A 16552-nucleotide genomic window follows, 5' to 3' on the forward strand; every position below is an offset into this window, starting at 1 on the left:
GAGACTGGCGGGTTGTACTGTCAGGTGCCCGGGAGGCACATTCCTCGTCACTCAAGCCACAGTTTGCACTAGGGACTTCCACCCCGTCGGCACACCACCCTCTCTCCTCCCCGTCCCCATCCCCTGGCAAAGAAAATGGATTCCAACTCTGGAGTCTTAGATGCACGCAGGAAGTGGGACTTAGAGAGGAGCTTGCTCTCCTTATGTGCATCAGTCCTGCAACAGGCACTTACCGAGCACCCACTGTATGCCCCACACCATACAGACACTTGGAGGGTGGTCAGCACCAGCCCCACGGCTGAGGCAGAGACGCCCTGCGATGGCGCAGCCCACACACCTCGGTCACAGCAGCTTGGGACACGCTCGAAGCTTGCTTGCTTCCCAGAGGACACCCAAAGCAGAGGAGACCCTCACTGCAGGGAATGGAACAACGCCAAGCCTCCGAGGGCCATGCGGGCCACACGGAAGGGCATCCACGGGCAGAAAAAGCAGCTCTGCATATCACCCTCAAGACACTGGGCTTGCAAGGCGCCCCCGTCCCTCAGTGAGCCACAAGACAGAGCATGGCCTGAGGACCATGAAGGCACGTACCACTGGTCCCAGTGGTGAAGCACTTGGTGTGGTCAACAAACTAAGCTCAGGCCGCCAGGTCCAAATTGGTGGTTCCCAATCCAGGGCAAGTTTGCCCCCAGGGACACCCGCCAATGCCCGGGGACATTTTTGGTTGCCACAGCGAGTGGGGGTGTTGCTAGCAGCTAGCGGGCAGAGGCCTGGAACTGCTACCTACCCTCCAGTGTACAGGCCGCCCTCGCAGCAAACCATGGGCCTAAAACATCAGTGAGGCCAAGCTTCAGAAATCTAGGCTAAATACACTCTTCTGTCCTGGAGACACAAACGAACCTTCTCTCTCGCCCTTCCCAAGCTGCTGATAAAGACCACATGGCCCAGCTGTCACCCCTCCCCAAAGCGCGGAGGCGATTACTGTCTACATGTCAGTGACAGGACCCAGAGCCCTGTCTATGCTCCCGATCCTAAACACCAGCCTTCTGGGAATATGCGAGTAGGAGAGGCCTTGCCGCCCCACCTACGCCAGCCGCCTCTCTCCCGGAGCGGATGCACGGTATCTGGATACTCGGGAAACCCGGGGGAAGCGAGCAGCTGTGAAAAGACTGTTTATGAAAACAAAACCCCAAGTGCCTGAGTGCATAACTATGGGTGCATAACAGTGGTCCACACGGTTAAGGAGAGCCTCCGGGAAGCATCCGGCACACCTTCTTTCACACCTTGATAGAGAGGGGACCCCCGTGAGTCTGCAGGAGAAGGGCCTGGGGTGGGTTCCTTGCACCCGCTCCCAGCTGCTCCCCAGCTCCAAAGAGCAGCCGGGACGCACGCCCTGGGCGCTGGCTCTGGCTCACTCTGAAACCAGGACTAGCGAGCCCCGACTCACAGGCCGGCGTGACGTCACGTGCACGCACACACCACACATAACGCGCACGCAGGCAGTCCCTTCCCTTTTCCACCACTTTCCCCATATGAGGTAGACCACTGGCTCACTGGAAGAGTCAGGGCAAGCTCGCCTGCACTTTGGGGGAAGAAGGAGGGCAGAGAAGCGTGGAGCACCGTCCGGCAGCGGCGGGAGGGGGGCGGGGATGCCAAGCAGCAGACACCGGGCGAAGTCTTCCCGAGCAGGCAGACCAACAAGCTTGAGATTCTTTCTCATTATCAGACTTGGCACAGAACCATCAACACACACGGAACACTCGGTTCAGCAACTTGGGGTCAGCTCAGACAACCCACAGCCTGCGCAAGCCTCACCATCTTGACCATCATGGGCAAGGGGGACAGCATGGGCAAGAGGCCCCAGAGTGCCCAGACCGCACCCCAAGGGAAGGCCAGCAGTGCAGGCCGTCTCCCCCGGGTCCAGGAGGCCTGCTTCAGGCAGGTAACACAACCCACTTCCAGCCCAGAGAAGTGTGTCAGTGAGACTGGTCCTGTTCAATAGACTCTTTATTTGAAAGATTTGGCAAAACCAACACCAAGTTGAATAGGCTGTGGGCAGTGGGGCCTTCTCTTGCCTCGACTAACGTAAAAGGAAGGCCATCTACAAGGGGCCAGTGAACAGGAGACAAAGTCCCCTGTCCTGCAGATGGCAGCTGGCCCCCGGTCCCCCACCAGCCATCACCTGTGCAACACAGAGCAAGCTTTCCAAGGCCCTGGCCAGGTACCCAGAGCACAGTGACCCCCTATGCCTTTGCCCTCCACTCAGCAGAGAAATGACCAGGAGACGAACCACTGCGGCCCCTCAGCGGGTCTGCCTGGCCTCATGGGAGGCAAGGCAGGACCAGACGACAAACCAAAGCCTGAGCCTACAGGGTGGGGGTGCTCGGGGTGCTGGTCCAGGGAGGCTTGGAAACAACACCACCAACTACACCTGGGCCTGCTTTTGATTATCATCGTGCGCCGGCAACTCCCAAACCATCAGTGATAACCGCCCCCGTCAGAAGACCCCCAGCTCCGTCCTCAGCACACTTCTGCCTAGGAGCACACACAACAAAGTGCTTACCACATACAGGAAATGTTAATAATACACAAATATGACTCCCTGCGCGTCTGCCAAGCACCATGCTAAGTGCTTTACTACATCACTAAGGCCCACGACACTGAAGTCATGCCCCCATTCTCCAGATCAGGAAACCGAGGCCACAAGCGGTGAATTGATTTGCCTAAGGTAACAGAGGGCCGCTGCCGCTTAATGTCAACCGTGGCCCCCCTGGACTGAGACTCAGAGGTCCCCATCAGGCCTGAGTAACCCCAGCCCCTGCGAGACCCACCCATCCCCCCCGCCGGCCCCCCCCATCTCCACATGCTGAAGATACAAAGCAGGCCCCAGAGCAGAAGCAGAGCTAGAGAGAATGAGCATTTGCAACACCTCGGGGACACACACCACAGGTCAGGAGTGCTCAAGGCCCCTTTCAACCCCAGGGATCATGAAATCAAATGACAACTCAGGGCTACATAGGACAAGTCCCTTTTTTGCATAAAGCCACCATTTTCTCCAGGAAATTAAGAAAAAGTCAAATATGATTTGAGATACATTTAAGAGTCTTTCGGCATTTGAAGAAAATTATTGTTTATGGCATTTACCTATTAAGAGAATCAACTTCCCACCAAGTGAACAATAGGCAGACACGGAGCAGAGGCCCATAGGCCTCCAGCTGCCTGAGGCACCCACAAACCCATGCACACCCAATGCACCCCATCACCTCGGAGACCCGACTTCCTCCCTCGTCCTTTCACTGGCCTGTCCCTGAGATTCCGGACTTCCGTAACGCACGGCCACCCGCACTGGACACAGAGCGCATGGTGTGCACAGCTGTCTGCTCCCAAGCACCTGACGGCTGAAGCACCAGCACGCGTCCCGCAATAGAGACCAACTGCAGGCTCCACGGCAGCTTGGATTAAAGCGGGAAATTTAAGCAGTCCTCAGACGTGTGACAGAGCAAACACACCTTCCTGAGATTTCCCCCAAACGGATCCCTGAGCCTCTGGCTTTCAGTTCTCCCCGGCCAGCCCCCACTTTCCCTGAGGCATCCCCTCCTCACCTGCGGTCATGGTGTCCACGTCCTTGGCCGCCAGCTCTGCCACGTCTGACCTCTTTCTTAGCTCAAACCTCCGGGACAAGCCTTCTCGGGGTTTCCATAACTCCTGGATCAAGAGGGGCTTCTCGTTATCCCCAAAGACCCGAAAGCACTGGGCTTGCCAGCGCTGCCCCGCGTCGCCGGCCTGGCCCACCACATCACACAGCACGTACTGGCTGGCGCACTCGGGGCTCAGGGCATAGCGCTCCAGGGCCTCCTTCACCAGCTCCTGGGCGCTGGACATGCCGGTGGCCAGGACGCTCTTGTAGTGGGTTCCCGTGCAGACGCTGTCCCCGAACACCTTCAGGACCCCAGGGGCCGAGAGCTGGGTGGAGAGCTCTGCGGGGTCGTCGCTGGCGCCCAGGCTGGAGAAGGTGGCGTCCAGGTCACGGTACTTGTAGCTCAGCGTCCGGGACAGCATGCTGGACAGCAGCTGGCTCTGCCGCTTCAGCTTGCTCTTGGTGGGTGGAGACATGATGAAGTGGGTCCCATAAAACATGGTGGGCCAGTCGTCATGGACAAGGACTGAGGGCTCTCGCCAATGGCACAGAAAAGGCTGTGTCCTGGGAGAAAAACATACGCTGGGTTAGCATCACCATCAGGAGTGGCAAGAGCAAACAAGGCTCAAGTGAATTCTGGCGGACTTACTAGGCCATCCAGGGCCATGTCCCAACACAGCCAGCAACCTCTGGCCAAGCGCCACCAGAGCACCTGAGTCAGAATATGACTGAAGCCAGCAGGGGCCGCAGGAGACAAAGCGGGTTTGAATGGCCCGAAACACCCTTCAAGAAACACCATTACCAGGAAGCACGAAGAGGTCACCAAGAGGTAAGACCCGCTCGGCCGCAGGGTTCTGACTTCTGGACGAGCCTACTTGCCTAGCAGAATCGCGACAGGGCCGGCCCAGTCCCGTGGGAGGCAGCCCACAGAGGGCAGCAAGCCTGACCTCCTTAAGCTCAGCCTCTCCTACACCACAGCCTCGAATACGGGAAATCAATCACAAGCACCCATGGATCTAGGAAAACAGGCAAAGTCACGGACATGTTAACAGAGTCCGGAGTGATCAGACGCTCAGAACACAGATTCCCTCAAAACACGGCTCCTCGATGACTGGTCCTGGCTTGGAGGAGCTGCTTCCCTGGGACAGCAGCTCTACAATGTCCACACGACCACAACGGACACAAAAGGGCTCTTCCAGAACCAGTGGAGGCATGACTGGAATGTATGCATTCCACCTACTGCATCCTGCCTGGTATTCAGGCCCGGGCCAGGCCAGAGATGCAATCTTGCTGGGGAAATTAGAAAACAGCTCTGGGACGCTTTGGTGTGTCATGAAATCATAATTCTAATGCACCTAGAGCTTGAAGGACTTAGGATTCTAAAGAGAGAGTTTACCAGGTTCCCCCCACTCCCCGCCCAGGCGCTGTGGGAACAGGAAGACAGTCTCTGCTTCATAAACACCAAAGCTTTGCAACAAGTCGGGGACACTGAAAAACCGTACCCATCTCCTAACTACCCTACTCCCAACCTCTGTGCTCATGCCCTCGCCGGAGATAACAGCAGACAGACTGACCAAGACAAGTCTACTCTCTGAAGGCTCTGGAAACAGTGGCCCAGGTCCCAGGGAGTATAGCAGGGGGCACCTGCCTCGGCGACAAATGTCAGCACTCACTCAGCTGGCGTCAGTGCCCTCAGTCCTGACCCACTCCTGGCTCCACGGGCACTGGGAAAGGCTTTCTGGAAGTGAAGCTGTGTGCTTCGGGCAGGAGAAAGTCACTGAGGAGCCCCCAAACAAAAGGACCACACTGACCCACAAGGTGGACCTGTGCTTGCGCCTCTCGCCAGCCGTCCACTAGGCTTCTGTCACACTCTCTAAGTCCCTCACTCCGTCCAGGGCTGTTGGGAACAAGTGTGGAAGTAGACCCACCATTTAACTCCTCTAGAGCCAGCCTGGGTCTGTCAGCCACCATACATCGTCAGAGAAGCCCAAACTCTTCAAAATGCTTCCGACAGCTTCTTGCACCAAAGATGAGGTTCCAAACACTGACGCCTGCCACTCGGGGGTGGGCGGGGGACGCTGCTGTTCTACAGCCTATCATCTGTGCCTTCCCCCAGCAAAGCTCTTTATTACACACCAGCTTCCTGAAGACTGGAGCTCGCGCAAAGCAGTCAGTGTCCTAAGCAGAACATTTGGGGCGCTCTCTGGCCTCCGTGAATCGGGCTAGAACGGCGTCGTTTCTCTCCCCCTGAGGAATGTACGACCCGTCTCCTTGTGAAATCCTAAGGAGGCCAGAGCTGGCCATGGCCTCCCCACATGGGCCTGTCAAACGCAACTGAAGCGTTCCGGCTAGTACCTGCATGCCCAGTTTGCACACCACACCAGCAGCCCATTCCCACGCGAGCCTTCCGCGAGTTACACAACCTGCCTCTCAGGACACCCCGGCTCAGAAGCCTCTGGGCCAGCACCTTCTCAAAGGACCTGAACCCTCCACAGACGCTCTGCTTACCAGGCCGCCTCCTTCAAGCACAGGCCCCAGGGTCTCAGCCCAAACCCAAAGCGGCCCAGAGGCTGATGTCTGAATGCGAACTTAAATATGATGCCATAAGCTGAGAGAAAGGCGCCCAGATACAGCGTAGAAGGGAACTGCTATTCCGTGCCCGGCATGGGGTCCAGGTTCTGTAAGGTCTGAAGCATATACAACTCTGCCTTAATAAACAAGAAATAGAAACTGACACAGCTGCTGGGTCCCCTCCCCGGGGCCTCAGAATTGAGCTCCCCTCCCTTCTCTTCAGCAGGATTCCAAGGCAAAGCTCGCAAAATCACATCAAGAGCAGAGAAAATGTAGGACAGACTGTGATCTTTTCTCTTCGGGAGCTCCTTCTTAAGCCCCAAGAAGTCCAGGCAAACACAGACCCTGGCCTGTGTGGTCTCTCTAGTCAGGAAGCCTTTTTCTCCCCATGGTCACTCTCTCTCTGGCCATCTGCAGAGAACAGCCCCCGACGGCGGCCACGTGTTCCCTCGTCAGCGTCCTTCGCAAGTGCAAAACGCAGAGGACGACCTATTTGTCCCACCGTGCCGGCCGACAGTCCCCAGCAAGGGCAAGAGCACAGACACACCCTCCAGAGTGGGGCGCGCCCTGGGTAACCCGATCTGGGTTTTGGAGGCATGACCTGTCTTTCCCTTTGCTGCCCACTTCTCTTCTCTTTCACACAAATATTTGGGGGAAACACAGGCCCAAGGGTGTAGGACACTTGCTGTTGCTTCTCTTGGGCGATGTTTTTCTCTTGTTCTCCAGGAAGAATCCAACTTCTGATGAAAACAAGCTCAAGTCACACCAGTGAGTGCAATGAGCAAGGTCAGTGCCGGGCTGATGAAATGGGTGGAGGCACTCGGCCGGCTCAACACCGCAATGTGGAACTCATTAGAATTTCCACCAGGACAGGGAAGCAAGAGGGTAGACTCTCCCAGGCTCTGCTTTCTCCCCACCGGCCATAAATCCTACCTTGACAGCTCTAGCCAGAGCAGTGCTTTCAAATACAGAAATAATTTAATCAGATGTAATTCTGACATGCTAGCCTCTTGAGAGGGTACTTTTTCCACCAGTGGGATTAAGGACTGGCTCCTCTCTGGAATGCACAAGAGGTGCTAACTGGAGACACCTGTAATCACCCTTGACTTGCAAATTCTTTTGGGCAATTCAGATTAACCAAACACTTAACAAGGTGTGTGTGTGGGGGGGGTTGCTGAGCAGGCGGGTCTGCAGCCCCCCCCCCACCGCGGTCCCACCAACCAGCTCTCTGATGGGAAACAAGCCGGTTCCTTCCGCGGAGCCCCCAGGAGCTCCAGCTCAGCATCTGTTCCTTAGATGCCGTGTTGTCGAGGGGCCGGGGGTGGTACAGAAATAGCTGGGAGACAATGCTTTCAGCGGGCACCCGAGTGGGGAACGCGCCGCTGTGGGAGCAGGAAAACCAGGACCGGCTGTGGGCGGGGAAATGTCACGCCGACCCCGGAGGCAGGGCGCTGACACCCGTGCCCTGCTCCCCCGCGGCGCCCGCGCTGCCAGACCCCCTCGAAGGGACCACCAGGGAGACTGAGGCCCTGGGGCGCCCTGCAGTGGGGGGCCAGACTCCCGGGTCTCAGGGAACGGTGGCCGAAGCTCGCCCCGATTCGGGTCCCGCCCCCCCACCCCCGGGGCCGCGCCCGGGGCCCGACAGTGACTGGTCTCCATGGCAACCGGACAAGCCCGGCCGAACGGCCCGGGAGATGCCCCGTGAGGGCCCCGTTGCCCCAGCGCGCGCCCCGCGGCCTCCCCGCCGGCCGGCTCTGCGCCCCGGGGCCCCGGACGCCGCTCCTCGCGCACCCCGCACTCACCTCCGGCACAGCTCGCCGCCGCCGCGGTCCCGCGCGGCTCCCACACCGCCGTTAGCCCGCGCCCGCGCCCTCGCCCCGCGCCCCGCGCGTGGCGCGGCGCCTCCTGCCGGCCGCCCAACGGACGGGGCGTGGCCTTGCGGGGGCGGGGCCTGTCTGGCGGGGCGGGGCCTCCTCTCGGCCACCCGACTGAGGGGCGGGGCCTGGTGGGCGGGGCCGGTGGGGCGGAGCGGGGCCTCCCCCTGCCGGCCACCTAATGGACGAGGATAAGGCCTCGAGGGGGTGGAGCCTCGAGGGAGGGGCGGAGCTGGTGAGGAGTTGGGCTGAGCGCCAGCGCCACCTACCGGCCAATTTATGGGCGTGGGCGTGGCCTCGAACTTGGGGGCGGGGTCTCCGGGGAGGGCGGGGCTGGCTGCGGAGAGACGGGACTAAGCCGCCCAGCCCCGTCTGCAGCTCAAGGGGTGAGGGCCTCTGCAGGGGAGGCGGGGCTGTGCTAAGCTCAGGTGCACCACTTGCTGGCCTGAGGCTCTGGGGGGACCGGTGGGCTGTTTTGTCCCCACTTTCTAGTCCCCCGGTGAACAGGCCCAGAAAACGGAGAGAGAAAGGTAAAGCAAACGCCTACCAAAAAGGGGACGACTCCAATATATGAACATCTAAGACCCTGACAAGGGTCCCTCCTCCCTACAATCTGTCCCCCACCCAGCAGCCAGTTTTAAATGACAAATCAAATCATGGCACTTCTGCTTAAAACGATGCAAAACGGGGCCAGGTCAGCCCCAGGGCTCTGGCCCAACGGCCCTCCTTGGGTAAGGTGTTTCAACAGAAGCTCATGTCCTTGGAACTCTGGCACCAGTCCTCCCGCTGGGGAAAGACTTGTCCCTTTGTCCACACCTGGGGGATTCACGTGGTCTTGGATGTAGATGCAGAATTCTGCCCCTGGCAGTGAACCTTTTTGTTGACAGCTCACTATTGGGGTAGAAAGTCTTATAATAGTGACTGCATATATGCAAGAGGAAAGGGGGGGACAGTCATTAATGGACCCCCTACTGTATCACCTCACTTAGAGCTCACATTGTCTCTTGGGAGGCAGATGTTGTTGCTTCAGAGAGACCAGACAGAGGTAGAAACAAGAACTGAGGCTGGGACTGTGTGATTGTGTAATACCCTTTACAGGACTCCCCACATACACACGGGGACGTTTACAGGACTCCCCACAAACCTCCCCAACCTTGACCCTCAAAAGGCAAATATCAGGGCTGGAAGGAGAGCCTGAGGTTAGTTCTGTGTTCTCCTCCCAAGGTACTTCTCACCATGACCCAGGCCCTGCGCCCCTCTTCAACAGGGCTTAGCAAACGATGGCCTGTGGACTACTGTTTTTGTAAACAAGATTTTATTGAAACACGGCTCTCCCCGTTTATGTATTGTCTATAACCATTTTCCTGCAACAGAGACTTCACAGCCTGGAATAACCTAAGTAAATATTACCGTCTGGTTCTGTACAGGAGTTCGCGGCCCCTGTTCTTCAGGATCGAGTAACGCCAACTATACGGCATTACCACACTGTTTCACACATCCGGATCTTGGCTCAGGCCTTGGAACACCTTTCTCAACTGTATTTGTTTTCAAGAACTGCCACAGCAAAACACCACACCCTGGGCGGCTGAACCTGCGGACATTTATTCTCTCATGGTCTGGAGGCTAGAAGGCCAAGATCAAGGTGTCAGCAGGGTTGATTTCTCCCGAGGCCTCTGTCTCTGCCCTGCAGACAGCTGCCCTCTCCCTGCGTCCTCACGTGGACATCCCTCTGTGTCTGTGTCCTAATCTTCTGTTACAAGGACACGAGTCATAGTGGATTAGCGCCCACCCCAATGACCTCGAGGTGCCTTAATCACCTCTTAAAGGCCCCAGCTGCAAATACAGTCGCATTCTGAGGCATTGGGGGTCAGCGCTTCAATCTATGAATTAGAGGGACACAGTTCAGCCCTAACACTCATCTTCATCACTCTTCCAATCCCCACTGGCCAATCCCCACTCTTCCTTTAAGACTCAGACTCGCGGGGCACCTGGGTGGCTCAGGCGTTAAGCGTCTGCCTTCGGCTCAGGTCATGATCTCAGGGTCCTGGGATCGAGCCCCACATCAGGCTCCCTGCTCAGCAGGAAACCTGCTTCTCCCTCTCCCACTCCCCTGCTTGTGTTCCCTCTCTTGCTGTGTCTCTCTCTATCAAATAAATAAATAAAATCTTTAAAAAAAAAAAAGACTCAGACTCGGTGTTAGTCATGCGGTAGCCGACCTCCAAAGGGATCCCCAGCGGGCCCTCCAGCCTCAGCAGCCTTCAGACGGTGCTGCTCTGACCAACATGCTGACTGCATCTCATGAGGGACCCCGAGCCAGACCCACCCAGCAGAGCTGCTCCCAAATTCCCAACCCTCAGAAACTGCGGGATGATAAATGTTTCTTATTGATTTAACCCACTGAGTTTGGGGGCAGTTTGTTATGCAGCAATAGACAGCTAATACGCCTTATCCAGGAAGGGCTCCCTGCCCTCCAGACTTGGATCTGCACCCCTCCCCTGTGCTCCCACGGGTTCACATTATACCAAACTATGTTCCTTAGATGCAAACGAGAGGTTACTCCCCGGCCTATGCTCCTCCATGACTCCCCCTTGCACTTAGAATAAGGCAGGGCTCAAACCCTACCCAGCTGGCCTGCTGATCGTTCCAACGCCCCCTCCAACCCAGCGCACCAGCCGCACAGAACTTCTGTTCTCAAACGCACTAGGCTCATCCCCTCCTCTGAAACCTGTCCCCTTGCTGTCTCCTCTTCCCAAAATGCTCCTCCTCTTGTGTCTGGATGCTGGCACTTTCCCCTCACAAAAGTCAGCTCCACTCCCATCTCCGGATCATTCTCTCCACGGCCACCCCTGTGGTCCTTTTCTATCTCTACCTGTTTTATTTAACTCATAGGCGCTTATCACTATTTGTTGAAGTATTTGCTGGAGTATTTAACACCCAGTGGGGTTTGTGTTCTGTAAAGGCAGGTACCTCATTGGCCTTTTTTACTGCTAGACTATTGAGCCTACAGGTGCTCAATAAATACTGGTTAAATGAGTAAACAAAGGAATGAATAGATTTCCACCCATCGCCTTCTCATCCCCTCAGCTGGAAGCTTATCAAGGGCAACTGAGTTTTATTCATCCGCGCCAGGCCCAAAACAACTGAGTTTTATTCATCCGCGCCAGGCCCAAAACAACTGAGTTTTATTCATCCGCGCCAGGCCCATGGGCAGGTGAGCAAAACAAGTTTTTGAGCTGCAAGGTTGAACGTCTTTGGAAATCCACGGAATAAAACGGAGTGTTGAGGTGCCCTCCGTGGCCACCAGAGGGCGGCAGAGTCCCGGGACGCCATCAAGGAAAGGTGCAAAGGAGCCCAAAGAAAAAGCATCTGGTGAAGGTCAAAGAGCAGGGTTCCCAAGAGATGACCTGTCTAGAGGCAGAAAGACTGGGCTCTTGGGGGGACCAGCAGAGAGGAAGGACAAGTGTCGGCAGGCACACGCACAGCCTTAGATCCTGGCCTTTCTGTCCTGCGATCCCATTCTCGATGAACTCAGCACCACAACCCATACAGAGCCGCACTCTGGGTTTGGCCATTCCTTGTTAACTCATCAGCCAAAACTCAGTGACTGTTATCTTTCTTGCTGTGTCATATATTGAGCAACTTCCAATCAACAGGTGTAGTACCTCCTGGCCCTGGGAACGTACGGGGTACCCGGATTATAGAGAAAAGATACTTGATATTATTCTGTTTAAAGTTGATATGTCTATTCTGATGTCAATATCTAGTAGGCATCTAGATCTGCAGCTCAGGTAAGATGTTTCATTGGAAAATGCTGATTCCAAGCACAGAGATGGGAAATGAAGCCAGGAGTAGTAGGTGTGTTCAGTCGAAACAAGCAAAGGGTTCCGTGCCATTAAAACGGATGATGTCAATTCACTTGACTCTTGAGTGCTTGGTCTGTTCTACAGAACCTGAACCACATTTGCTTGATTGTCAAAGATATTAGTCCAGGTGGGACTTGAGAAATCATCTACCCCCGTGGTTAATAAACTATTCAGGTGGGGAAGGCTCTGGAAACTCTAATCCCAGTCTTGGGACTGGGGAACATGTTGAAAAGCTGTATTTCAAACCAAGTAGGAGTTAGGATCAAATATGACCATGTGATATGATCACAACATAAAATCACGAACATGAGCACAGGTGGCCTCAAGAAACACATGGCTGAAACCAAATATGTTTGGCTGAGTCTGACATTTCCATTCATTTTTTTATTTGTTTACTTGATTTGATGCCTGTGAGCATTTCTTATAAAAAGTACCATTTGGTTTATGATGTATGTATGAGAAAAATAATTAAGATTGAGAAAATACGATGCAGTAACTTTTTTGAAATGAGAATTGGGAACACGTGGTCATTTTTCAAATTGGGGTGAAAGAGCTTGGTCCAGCTGGAGATCTTTCTATCACCCAAGGAAAGACATGTGTGAGAGCTCTTAATCTAATTCAGTGTCTACATGAACCCACAAGAGGCTAATGGACTTGCCCAAGAACACAAAATTTTAATAATACCATCACTTCTCCATTGTCAAACACATTCAAGAGAGGTGAAGTGGGATAGATCGGGAATATTAACGGTGATTATTTCCGGGTGATGGAGTTCGAGGCAGTTGCCAAAGACAGCCCTATCAATACGTCCGCATCCCACACACCCTTCTCCCACTGTAACTCGGACTCTCCTCCATCAGGTGATGGGGAGGAGGTCTGCCTTCCCTCCCCCCTTGATCTTGGGAGGACTTTTTTTTTTCCTGGAAGGACTTTTTAGCTGTGTCAACTGTAGAATATAGCCGAAGTGAAGACTTCCAGGGCTAGGTCATAAAAGACATCTGTCTCCTACCTGGCTCTTTCTTTCTCTTGGGACCCAGCTGCCCTGTTGTAAAGGGAAGCCCAGACCAATGAGGAAGTCACTTGGTGTGTATTAAGATGTCTTTGCTTTTGATGTTTTCATATCTGGGCCCTTATACCAACCATGGGAAGACTGCCCCTCCCAGGGGTAGCCAATCTCTGGAGAGAGTAAACAACCCACCTGTGAGCCATACGTTTCATATGCAAAACCACCAGTCTGGAGACCAGCCTTCCCCACCTTCTCTGTTTGGCTCACATACTCCAGACCAATACTCCCCTGTCCTCATCACCCCAGGACCAAGTGCCACACAACGAGGGACAGCCCCCCTATGCACCAGAGCCTGCGGAAATTCCTCAAACTAGCCAATCCTAAATCTGCTAATCCTAAACCTCATCTGTTCCCTCCCTCAGAAGCCACAATAAACCTGATACCCATGTTTTCCCCTTGCTCTCTGCCCCCTTACCCTAGTGCTTCCCCATGTGGCCCCGTGTGGCATCCCGTGCCCCCTCCCCCTGGGAACTGTGAGGGACAAACTATCTTTTCCAGGTCAGTCATCTCCTGATCTCTTGGCCTTACCATCCCGGAATAATAAAATCTACATTTTGAAACAGGATCTAGCCGGCTGCCAGTTTGCCCCACCGGACTTGTGAGTGAATGTGCCTTCAGACGATCTTCACGGCCAGCCCTCACATCCTCGGGCTGAGGCCCAGACTCTGAATTCCCGACTGACGGAAGCCATGAGAGATGCTGATGATTATTGCTGTTTGAAGCCACTGTATTTTAGGGCCCTTTGTTTTGCAGCAAGAGACAGCTAATGCAGGGTTTTTCATTTACTTTATGCTTTTCCAAACACTCCAAATCTTCTACAGTGAACAGAGACTGCTTTGATAAAAAGAATGAACAGATGTTATGTTTTTTAATAGCATTTTTTTGTTTTAAAGATTTTATTTATTTGAGAGAGAGAGAGCACACGTGAGTGCACAAGCCAGGGGAGCGGCAGAGGGAGAAGCAGACTCTTCGCTAAGCAGGGAGCCCGACCCGGGACTCGATGCCAGGACCCCAGGATCATGACCTGAGCCGAAGGCAGACGCTTAACCGACTGAACCACCCAGGCGCCCCTGGACAGATGTTATTTTTAAAAAGACAGCTGGACAAGAGTGAGGCATCTTGAATTTTTATTTTTTTAAGTTTTTCTATTCCACTGCAAACAATAACACACACCGGCAGGATTTTTCCTCTTCGCTACAAATGTTGATCAAAGGTTGTGTTAATACAAAAAAGCAATTTCACAAACACAGAGAGGGTCCAATACCAGCAGGACATTTTTGAAAAGGCATGCCACAGATATCAGTCTCCAACACTCTCGACACCATATACGTCTAGAAAAACAAGTGTGAAAGGCAGTCAGAGTTCCTGCTCCCAGCCCCCCACCCCCAAGAAAGGGCTTCACAAGCAACAGGAGTGGAAAGATTCTAGTGAAACCCAGCGTTGTAAACAGGGCTGTCGGGCGATTCGTTCTGCGGGGATCAGGGCCCGAAATTTGAAATTGCTTCTGGAGGCACAACAGCTCTTGCAAAGCTGGGTCCACTCATTTTTCAATCGGACTCGCTGCCTCCCTCCTACCTTCCCGGCCCTGCCTGAATTCACGCTGACCGACATTCCCGAGGTCTCTATGACCATCCAGCCCCCAAGGTCCCCCAGAACCTGGGGCCATCACCAGGACAAGAGACCCAAAAATCGGGTCTTGTATTCCTCTCAAGTGGGGTCAGTGTTCTGAGCAGCCAGATCCTCGGAAGCTCCTAACTTCTTTCTCCTTAACGGTCCCCACTTGGGCACCCAAGTTCCTGAGGTCTGGCCCCATGCGGACCTCCGCCAATCACACAACTAGGGAATAAGTACCTAGTACCAACGCCCATGCCTTCCCAGGACAGAACCACCTAGAACAATTTCCAGAGCTGACGGTTCAGGCCCACTCGTGGGGCATGAAAGTAATTTAGCGGGTTGCAACCAGCAACTTGAGAAAAAGACGAACGGTAGGATGGATAGGGCAGGGTAGGAAACACCCAGGGCATCACCCAAGTAGGTCCTGTTTCAGCGATGGACGTGTGAACTGGAATCACAGTGTAAAATGCTTTTCTTATGATGGGTATTGATCAAAAAGGTTTGGAAAACACTGACGTCTGGGAATAAATGGAGGACAGCTGACCCACGCAGCCTGCAGCCTGATCCCCATGATGGGGCAGGCAGATCCCATGAGGTACAGGGAGGCCTCCCAGTGCGGGCCGCAGCTGGCATGCGGGACCCCCTGCCCAACGCCACAACGAAGGTACAGGAGGGTTTGAGAGCCCATCATGAGGCCAGCTTTGCAGAGAGAAGGTGTCAGGACACCTACGAGCTGAGGTTGTGTGGGCAGAGAGACTCCACGCAGACCTGGGATAACCAGCCGTGGCTTTGCCCCACTGCCCACTGGGCCCCAGTGACGAAGGGCCGCCCGACAGCTCAGGGCTCAATGGCTGCCAGGCCCCAGGGGAGGCATTGCGCTCCAGTGTCCTCGCCCCCCGGAGAGTGTCCCAGTCCCGGCCAGTTCCCAAAGGCAGGAGCAGAGAACACCCGCTTTTCATCCTCAGGCTTCTCAGGGCTCAGGCAAAACTGACTGAGAGCAGGAACCGAGCCGCCAAAGGATGGCGTTGCTCAAGTCAGGAGAATGGGGCCCCGGAAGGACGTTAAGGAGATCCTCATCCTCTGCCCCAGAGCTCAGCTCTCAGGGAGAGAGACAGCGGAAGGAGGAGGGTGTGACACCCAAGGGCCGTGACTTGGGTTCCAGCCCTGCCCTGCACCAGGGATGACCTTGGGCAAGTCTCGCAGCCTCTCCAAACAGCCTCAGTTTCCCTGTCTTGCTGGTTTTGCCGGGAGAACTATATAAGAATGTGAATGTGTCCACGTTCAGAACCGTGTGTATATTACCTGTTACGCCGATAAAGAGGGGGTGGGACGCAGAGAGGCATGCCCAGGCTGCAGCATGCTGGTACAACAGCTCTCCAAAAATAGTAAGCTCTGATCTGTAGCCTTTGCTGATTCCCATGGTGTCAACATTCCCACCGAGGCCAATCTCACACCGCTCATGCTTTAACGACTTGCCCGCCCCGAGATATTTAACCACTGGTCTCCAGGATGCCGTAAGCATGCAGAGCACCCCAACACCTCCACGACTTCCCGTCTCCCACAGTCAGGGGACAGCGTCGGACGGCATCCCGTAGGCCCGAGCCGCCATGCTGCGGGTAGCAACTCCTCCCCGGCCCACACCTCCCTCTTCTGCTCTGCCCCCCACTACCAACCACCTGCAGAACAGGCCCGTGCTCCCCTCCCTCCTCCACAGCTCAAGCCCCATGCTGCTCCACATCTTCCAGAAAAACCAGCTCTTGGGCAGTGCCCAGGCATAGGACCCACTTCGGGCAAAGTCAAACCCACTACAGACTTGAGTTGGGAAAAACCAGCCCGGGAGCCTCCTACTAGCACTCCAGCTTGCCCTCTGATGTTCAGACTTGCCAAGAGTAAAGGCCAGGGCAGTGTCCACGCGGACCACGGTTGG

At 55.1% G+C, this 16552-nt stretch overlaps 1 protein-coding gene across 6 annotated transcripts in view; it reads right to left on the minus strand.

The window, feature by feature from the left end:
• The window catches only part of LOC118551042 (monocyte to macrophage differentiation factor 2), a 116786-nt gene that overhangs the window by 53311 nt on the left and 46923 nt on the right, over positions 1–16552 (minus strand). For 2 of the 6 annotated variants that reach the window (XM_078074266.1, XM_078074263.1), the window contains one exon: positions 14122–14342. In XM_078074266.1, the coding sequence (XP_077930392.1) occupies positions 14250–14342 (93 nt within the window). In that variant the 3' untranslated portion in view covers positions 14122–14249. Of the gene's footprint in view, positions 1–3602; positions 4202–8010; positions 8169–13495; positions 13843–14121; positions 14343–16552 lie in introns of those variants that run through there. The other 4 variants (XM_036116544.2, XM_036116541.2, XM_078074267.1 and 1 more) reach the window with 4 other exon arrangements.

This window comes from Halichoerus grypus, chromosome 6, assembly GCF_964656455.1.
Source record: "Halichoerus grypus chromosome 6, mHalGry1.hap1.1, whole genome shotgun sequence".
In the NCBI taxonomy this organism is placed as follows: domain Eukaryota; kingdom Metazoa; phylum Chordata; class Mammalia; order Carnivora; family Phocidae; genus Halichoerus; species Halichoerus grypus.